At 44.6% G+C, this 9,266-nt stretch overlaps 1 protein-coding gene across 1 annotated transcript; it reads left to right on the forward strand.

Annotated features, from left to right (window-relative positions):
* The first annotated feature begins 2,854 nt into the window (after positions 1-2,854).
* Positions 2,855-6,750, forward strand: LOC147529990 (uncharacterized). Its single transcript, XM_086651405.1, has 3 exons — positions 2,855-3,105; positions 5,638-6,469; positions 6,558-6,750. The coding sequence occupies exons 2-3, from the start codon at positions 5,638-5,640 to the stop codon at positions 6,572-6,574; spliced, it is 849 nt and encodes a 282-aa protein (XP_086507531.1). The 5' UTR covers positions 2,855-3,105; the 3' UTR covers positions 6,575-6,750.
* Positions 6,751-9,266: the final 2,516 nt, after the last annotated feature.

Genomic DNA, 9,266 nt, shown 5'->3' on the forward strand with positions numbered 1-9,266 from the left:
GGTCGGCACGGGACGCGCATGGGACAGCCCGGGACGGCATGGGACGCCCTCGCTACAGCTCGGGACGGCCAGGTACGCCCGAGACTTGGCTCGGGACGGCCTGGGACGCCCTCGCCATAGCTCGGGACGGCCTGGGACGCCCGAGACTAGGCTCGGGACGGCCTCGGCACAGCTCGGGACGGCCTGGGACGCCCTTGCCACAGCTCGGGACGGCATGGGACGCCCGAGACTTTGCTCGGGACGGCCCGGGACGCCCTTGCCACAGCTCGGGACGGCCTGGGACGGCCTCGGCACGGCTCGGGACGCCCTGGGACGCCCGAGACTTTGCTCGGGACGGCCTGGGACGTCCGAGACTTTGCTCGGGACGGCCTGGGACGCCCGAGACTTGGCTCGGGACGGCCTGGGACGCCCTCGCTACAGCTCGGGACGCCCTGGGACGGCCTCGACACAGCTCGGGACGGCCTGGGACGTCCGAGAATTTGCTCGGGCCGGCCTGGGACGCCCGAGACTTGGCTCGGGACGGCCTGGGACGCGCTCGGCACAGCTCGGGACAGGCCGGGACGCCCGAGCCGAGCTTCGGGTCGCACGAAATCTCTTCGTATTCCGACATATTAGAAGCTTCCCATCATGTAGTAGGCCGAGCTTTGCCCTTTGGATGCCCTATGGTGCTTGGCGAGCACTAGGGAACGTGCCAGCACAAGTGCTGTGCACGCTCTGGGGAAGGAGCTCAACCCTCCCCCTTATAGTGCAAAGTTATTGTTTTTCCTATTTTCACAAGGAAACATCAATTTTTTAACCAAGCATACTGGGCCTTTACTCCTTCGTTACTCGTCGGAATCCAGCAAACTTATACTCGTTGGAAAGGTCTTTTCGCAAGGATTTTTTTGATATATTATAATAGCGATTCCGATAAATATTTATTTTTCTATGAATTTTTAAGTGAATAAACACCGGAAAATTCATAAAAAATAGAAAAAAAAATATTTTCTTCCGTTTCTTTTCTCCAATAATTCATAAATAATACCTCAATAGTATTAATGAAGAGAGAGTCGAAATGGCCCGGGTGGATTTCGAAATGTCCCACGACCCCATAGAATGCACGGGCCAGCCGAGCCAAAAGAATGGGACGCGCACGGGACAGCATTGGTCAGGCTCGGGACGGCACGGGACAGCACGGGACGCGCATGGGACAGCACGGGACGCGAATGGGACGGCCTTGCTAAGGCTCGGGACGGCATGGGACAGCACGGGACGCGAATGGGACGGCCTTGGTGAGGCTCGGGACGGCACGGGACGCGCAAGGGACGGCCTTGGTGAGGCACGGGACGGCCTTGGTCAGGCTCGGGACGGCATGTCACGGCCCTGGTGAGGCTCGGACGGCACGGGACGCGCATGGCACGGCACGGGACGGCCTGGGACGGCCATTGTGAGGCTCGGACGGCACGGGACGCGCATGGGACGGCCTTGGCGAGGCTCGGGACGGCATGGGACAGCACGGGACGGCCTCGGCACAGCTCGGACGGCACGGGACGCGCATGGGACGGCCTTGGCGAGGCTCGGGACGGCATGGGACAGCACGGGACGGCACGGGACGGCCTCGGCACAGCTCGGACGGCACGGGACGGCCTTGGCGAGGCTCGGGACGGCATGGGACAGCACGGGACGGCCTCGGCACAGCTCGGACGGCACGGGACGGCCTTGGCGAGGCTCGGGACGGCATGGGACAGCACGGGACGGCCTCGGCACAGCTCGGGACGGCACGAGACGCGCATGGGACGGCCTTGGTGAGGCTCGGACGGCCCGGGACGCGCATGGGACATCATGGGACGCACATGGGACACCTTATGGGGATCATCAAGGGACGTTGCACGGGACATTCTTTCCCACGAAGGGCATTTACATGGGACATCTTAGGAGTCGAGAGCCGGCACATGGGACAACGTAGTTCACACGCACGGAACACTTTACTTTCGTTTGGAACGTCGTGGGATCTTTATGTCCCCATTAGCACCGAACCTTTAACATGCTAGGAAGCTATGTTCGATCTTCTCGAAGTGTCGATGGAACTTCGATGGACACACATCCGATCCGATGTTATGATGATGTACTTTCTCCGAGATCGATGTTGGGGCCGTATTCCGATGTCATGATGATGTACTTTCTCCGAGATCGATGGGACGGCCTTGGTAAGGCATGGTTCGGCCTTGGTAAGGCATGGGTCGGCCTTGCTAAGGCATGGGACGCGCATGGGATGGCCTTCGTAATGAAGGAGTTGAAGGAGATGTCCTTCGACCAAGGTGACAATGCGAACAATTTGTCGGATAGGACAATTGATGTGGAAGATCATCAAGTCCGATTGATTTAGGGATCGTAGAGTTGTAGCTAGAGACCAACTACGATCGTCGAATTACGAAGTAATTCGCGGCTAACTTCGATCGGATCCTACAACGGGTTACACATAAGAGTGACAAATTGATCTAGGATATGACTAGTGGGAGTGAGATATAATCATGGGAGTGTCCCATAAACATATCTCATAGGCCTAAAAAGGAATTAGGCAAAGATAGTACAAAAAGGCCAAAAGCAGGGTTTTTGGGCCTAGGCCGATTCGGGCACTTTTAGGGCTCGGATTGGGCTGATTTTTGGAGGGACGTTTCCTTATGTTATGAACATTAAATCTGCCAATTTTGGCTGGGTTTGGACGTCATCTCCTTAGGGAATTGAGAAAATACCAATAGTTGCTATTTTCGACTATTTCCCTAAATCTTATTCTAAAGGGTGTTTTGGGAAACCTAAAAGGAGGTGGATTCTTATTAGGGTTCTATATAAACACTCTTAGGGCAGAGAATAAGGTGTGGAATTTCTCTCTAAGCTTTCTTACTCTACCACATCAAGTAGAGAGGAGAAAGTGAGCTAATTCCCATTAACTATCTATCTAGTCAAGCAAGAAGAAGGTCTTCTTATTATCCAACCACCATTGGTGTGCTAGCTATACAACAAGGTGGGAGATCAAATTGATTGCTCGTGTCCCAAGTAGAGGAGCTACACTTGAAGCTCTTGGTCTTCTTCAATCAATTCAACTAGTTTGAGGGAAAAGCGATTAAGGTAATCCACTATCTCCATTAGATTAATTACTAGTTTTGCATGTGATCCTGGGAATACTAGTGTAGACATTAGATGTCTTATTTCCGCTATAAACACTAGTAGAAGGGTATAAAACCCTACAGTGGCGTCAGAGCCTCTTGCTATTAACTAGTTTTTGCTAAGAATCGAACTAGTTCATATTAGATATAATTGATAGTTTGATAAATTGAGTTTATAAAAATATTTTAAAAGTGTTTTAAAACTATTTAAACTCACAATTTGATAATATTGAATGGGATTCAATGAATTTCAAATTAAGAATCAAATTGATGATTAAAAGTGTTTTAAAACTCAATTAGATTGAATTTCGGACTAATCCATGCTTGATTAAGTTGATAGTTATGTTTAAAAGAGTTTTAAACATAAGAAATTGATTGATTTTGAATGGGATTCAAGAATTTTTCAAATAGATTTCAAAATTGTTCTTTGAAAAAGTTTTCAAAAACCTAGACTTTGATCCAAAATTGGTTTGATTAAGAGTTGTTTTCAAGTTTTGGAAACTTTTGAAAAACAAAGATTTTTGGAATTTTAGAAGTGTTCTAAAAAGAAGTGTTTTGAGTTTTGGGAAACTCTCAAAACAAAATTTGGAAATTTTAAAAGTTTCTACAAGTTTTGTAAAAATTTTAGAAGTGTTCTAAAAGATTTCAAAATTTTAAGAAAAGTTTTAAATTTGGAAAATAGCAACTTAGAGTTGCAAAAGAAAAAAAAAAAAAAATTTTTGGAAACTAGGGTTTTGAAAAACCCTAGTGTCCGGCCAGGAAGCTTCCTGGCCGGACCGGGAGCTCCTGGATGCGTCCTCTGGACGCATCCAGAGCAGCTGCTGAGACGCGTCTAGGACGCGACCAGCAGCTGCGACAGAAGCTTCTGGACGCGTCTTGAAGACGCGTCCAGAGCAGCTGTTGGGACGCGTCTTGGAGACGCGACCAGCAGCTGCGGAGGGAGCTTCCTGGACGCGTCTAGGACGCGTCCAGAGCACTCGACCAGACGCGTCTTGGAGACGCGTCTGGGAGGTTCTGGGTGTCTCGGACTAGTCCGAGACACCTAGTGCTGGTCCGGTCCAGCACCAGACACGTCTAGGACGCGTCTGGTACATGGACTAGCGTCCTGGCTCCGGCCAGGACGAGACCAGGCCTTGATAGGTTTCGGCCAGGACATGCCGGCCTATGGGCCGTGCTATGTCCGGACCTTGTCCGAGCCCTTTTCTGGGCTTGGGCCGGGACTTGTCTAGGACTTGTCCCGGGCTTTTTCGAGGCTTTTCGGACCATAAAAAGGAACCATCATTCGAGTGGGAGTTTTTGCCAAAATTTCTTCCGATTCCAACCAAATAATTCCAAAATCAATCCGGGCCATCCAGAAGGCCAAAACGGATTTCTCTTTAAATTGATTTATGAAATCATTAAGAATCGAACCAATGTTTTTCCGAAATTGACCCGGGCTTTCAAAACCCGAAACGGAGTTTTTCTTAAAGATGATTTTAGAAATCATAAAAGATAAAACCGGAACGCACCACTAGTTGAATTCTTCGAATTTAGACTTAAGGTCCGTAATGTGACATGTGATGTCAACAAAAGTATCTCCCAAGATAATCATGCATATATAATTCTTAGCCTTGATATATTATATGATTGCATGTGATGTGAATGCGGGAAACTAGTATGGCCATAGATTTATATCTTTATTCTTGTTTTAAGCACGGATGGGTGCATGCTTTGTAATTAATTTTAATTTCAAGTTTATACGATCTGCGAATCGTTAGAGTCTTGTAATTAGAGTTTAGGGTCAATGAGTCCATTGAAGAAAACTCAAGGATGGAATCCAAAGGCGAGTGGGAGAAATCAATGGAGGTTCAAGGATGGAGATCTAGACGAACCAAAAGGCGAAACAAGAAGAAAACCAAAGGAGATTAGATCTTCTAGGTTAGGGGCCATACTAGGATCCATGTCTGCTTGATTTACTTTCTCGCGCGCATTTACTTACTTATTTACGCTTTATGTCGTGGATGTTAGTTAGGCTAAATAGTTCACTATAACAAACGCCAGACTAGCGTAAAAGTCCCCAAAAGTAATCTTGAGTAATCGCCTATCCAGATTAAGACACTCGTTGCGCCCTTGTTCGAGGAAGGTGGGTCGGCCTTCGCAGAGTACCTCCTCTACCTTGGGACAATGCGGGTAGGTCTATAGAAGAGGCCTACACGTCTAAATGGTTCTACTCAACGAGATCAGCAAGAGAGTCTTGGATACTCGAGGCAAAAGGATAGATTAGTCATTCATTAATGAAATCTATCAACCAAGAGTCATAAGGTATGATCAGTGAAGTAGTTCACTCACCCGGAACGACGGAGTCAAAGGGTAGGGCCTTCGTCCGCTTTACTCCGAAGAACTGGGGTCTTGGAATCACTTATTCAATCGGGGACGATTTTTATTGAATAATGTGGGAAAACTAAGTTTTTCAAAATGATAACGAGTTTAAAACTTTGCCATTTCTTTTATGTAGATGACAAAAGATATTTTCAACTTCCGCTCACTTCTCGACAAGGAGAAGCTAAATGAGCACAACTTCCTTGACTGGGAGAGGAACCTGGGAATAGTTCTCAGGATGGAAGGAAAGCAACATGTACTAGAAACTCCAATTCCTGTATTGGATGATAATTCGACTAAAGAAGAGATAGATGAAGAAAGGAGTGTGCGGAAAAAGGCAGAGCCTGTAACTTGCTTAATGCTAGCAACCATGGAACCGACTCTGCAAGAGCAGTTCATAGACATGGATGCTTACTCCATGATGCGACAACTTCGGGAAATGTTCCAGAAACAGTCGAGATTGGAGAGGTTTGAAACCTCTAAAGCAATTATGGACATGCGCCTTGAAAAGGGAAAACCAGTTGGGCCTCATGTTCGTCAAATGATCAGGCTCATGGGCAAGCTGGCTAAACTAGGTTTCCCTTATAGCCAACAGACGGCTACCGACACTATCCTTCACTCCCTCCATAGTGGTTTTAATCAGTTTAAGATGAACTACAACATGAATGGATGGGATAAAACGTTGGAGGAACTTCATTCTATGCTTCTAACAGCCGAAAAGGACGTCGCTATAGTGGAGACTAAGAAGGACGTTCTTATGGTACAAAAGGACAAAGGGTTCAAGAAAGGTGGAAAACAGAAGAAGAAAACCGCGTCAAAAGGAAAAGGCAAACGAGTTGCCAAACCTAAAGACAAAGGTCCTCCTCCTGACACCAAATGTTTCTACTGTGATGGCAAAGGCCACTGGAAAAGAAACTGCCCTAAGTTCTTGGAGGACAAAAGGAATGGAACAGTGGCTTCCAATTCAGGTATAAACAGTTAACTTATCAAATACTGTAAAATTCCCAAACCTAGGTATATGATACCTAAAATTGCCCTATCATTGTGAATGTACAGGCGCAGCTGGGAACTGAGTATTTGGCTAAAGAAGACAAGATCCAAGAGGGAGCAGAAGCCTCGACTGCTAAGGATGCTGAAAGGGATCGAAGTCTACTTTAGGCACTATTCTAGATTAATAGTTTTTCTAGTTTTTTAACATCATCTCTGTACTAAGTATTACGGAGAATCAATAAAGAACTTTATTTCTAAATTGGGATGTTAATAAGTGCTAGATTTAACAAACTATACCAAAAGATTCTAAACTTGGTCAAAAACCTATAAGATAGGTTCATCGGAAAGGGATGAGGACAACAGGTCCACTATAACCAAAACATGAATCAAACTGACAAGAAAGAAAGTCTTGAGTCAGAAACAGAAATTGATCTTCAAACGTACTTCTAACCTATCCATATTTGGAGTGTCCAAAAGGATTAAGATGAAGAACACGAATCAAACTCTATCCTCCAAAATCCATTAGTCTAGACATAGCTTCTCACAAAACTACCAAAGTCCGTCTAAGCTTGTAAAGGCATTACAAAATTAGCTAAAGTCTGACGCAATTTCTTTAGAAGAAATTTGGGCTTTTTCCACAAGCAATCAAGAGAACAAAGTGTTTGTTGCTCATGATAGTATTCTTCTAATAATTAGCGCACCTAGTAATCTGGGAGAAAAACACTAATTATTACAAGAATAAGTGGGAGAAAAGTACAAGTCGATTTAATTCGATCATGAGAAAAATCATGGAGTTTCATGAAGAACAATCATGAAACTTGTACAAGACGATTAAATTCGACCAAGAGCAACAAACTGCGACTCCTTGGAAAAGGAAAGGTTAAAGATATGATCTTGTAAACCCACCGCACAAAAGCGAATGTCATTCGCAGGAGAACTCTCAAAGCGAGTGAAAGTGTCTCTAAAAGAATATCTCAAAGTAGTTGAGATAACTCCAAATTGTTGTTCAAAAGCCCTGAAAGGTCAAAATAAAATCTTAAAGACTCAGAAAATAAAGGTTATTTCTGAAGAGATAAAAGACCTGCGCAGAAACGGAAACTGACTCTAGATTTTGGCTAGAAGCCAAAATCATCGTGGAATCCATATCTCGTCAAGACATGAAGCTTGATAATTTAAGTCAACAGAAGACCTAAATTGGTTTTCCAAAATAGAAAACTGAGAAGGATGGAAACATTCATGTTTCCCGAAACGAGACAAGAAGAATAAAGATTCTTCCAATCAAGTTATGTCCACAAGCATGCTTAAGAAATCTATCGACGGATTAAAAGCACGCAAGAGTTAGAATCTTCGATTCAAAAGGCAATCAAAGAAGTTTGATTCCTGAGGAATGAAGAAAATCTTGAATCACGAAATTTCAAGAAGGTAAGTGGGAGTAAACAAACCTTCCGGGTCCGTATGCAGAGTACATACAAAAGATTGAGTACGACATAAGGTGTTGTATAACAGTAACGAACTGACTCAATAAAGGACCACACACAAAAGGATAAAATGCCATTTTGGGCATCTGAAGATCTATAAGCATAGATCAAAAGGATGATAGGATTAGAGAGACTCAGTACGCTGAGATGCTTGAGATCCGAAACAGAAAATCTAAGACTCGGAAAGTCTAAAAGAATTTCGACCCAAAAACTCATGACAGAGGGCGTTGCAAAAATCGGAGTCTGAAAAGACACCGATGAGCTAGCACGCATGAGAGAGACATTTATGTTCGAAAACATAAAGTCAATCATGTTGGACATGATTAGCATTTAAACATCCGAATTCGGATTGGAAAACCGAAACACTACTTAGTACATCCTAGAAGGCTAAAGGATGAAGTAGTACAAAATTGAACATGTCATCGTAGCAAACTTTCAGACATGGAAGGAAAGTAGGCTAAAAGTGTTTAAGCCGGGAACTGTTGCAAATACTACATAAAGAATTAAAAGCCTTAACTCTAGTAAAAGTTATTAGAAATTATCAAGGTTGAAGATAACCGTCTTCAAATTAATTGATAATTAGCAAAGTTTAAAACCGACTACCACGGTAGTCAAACTGAACTGTCACCTAAGACATAGTATGAGATTCATACACAGTCTAAGGCATGAGGTATAATTTTAAACCTCGACGAGTAAAACTGAGTGGGTAAAAAGAGTTTTACGGAAGAGGCTCAGATTTACAACTCTCGTTATCAGAAATAATAGAGTTATTTCACAAGTCGTCTAAATTTGGTTTAGTATTTAAACGACAGTCCATTGATGATAAAACATTCCGAATAGGTTTGTCAGATACGTGATCTGATGAATGAAACCCTATTAAGTGAACTTGGAATATTTATTATCGAATCCCTGGTCCAGGTCATTGCATGGACAACAATGACTCACGAAGACTAGCACGGGAGTCGATGGGATAGCGCAGTTTCATGGGCTATAGGAATAGTATATTCTATTCGACTACGTGAGTGTGTAAAAGGTTTATACACTGGATAACCCTCAAATGAGAAGTACATCACTCGTGATGAACGTCAATACTTCTCATAAAGACAATTGGAGAGATTCCTCAAAACATGAGTGCTCCACTCATCTTATGTAAGGAATGCCCGACTTTGGTTCCGTTAAACGCCGCGCCGTAAAAGGAGGTTATAAAGGCGGACACTGGGAAGGACAGGATAGACATGAAGTTAAGTGGGAGCGCAAGAATGGATTGTGTCACCCTAATCACATTAGGTACAAAGTG

This window comes from Eschscholzia californica, unplaced genomic scaffold (assembly GCF_041429995.1).
Source record: "Eschscholzia californica isolate CP2 unplaced genomic scaffold, dmEscCali1.0.p SCAF_8, whole genome shotgun sequence".
NCBI lineage: Eukaryota > Viridiplantae > Streptophyta > Magnoliopsida > Ranunculales > Papaveraceae > Eschscholzia > Eschscholzia californica.

Coding starts and splice junctions, on each gene's coding strand:
- LOC147529990 (XM_086651405.1), top strand. CDS start 5,638: ATGACAAAAGATATTTTCAACTTCCGCTCACTTCTCGACAAGGAGAAG.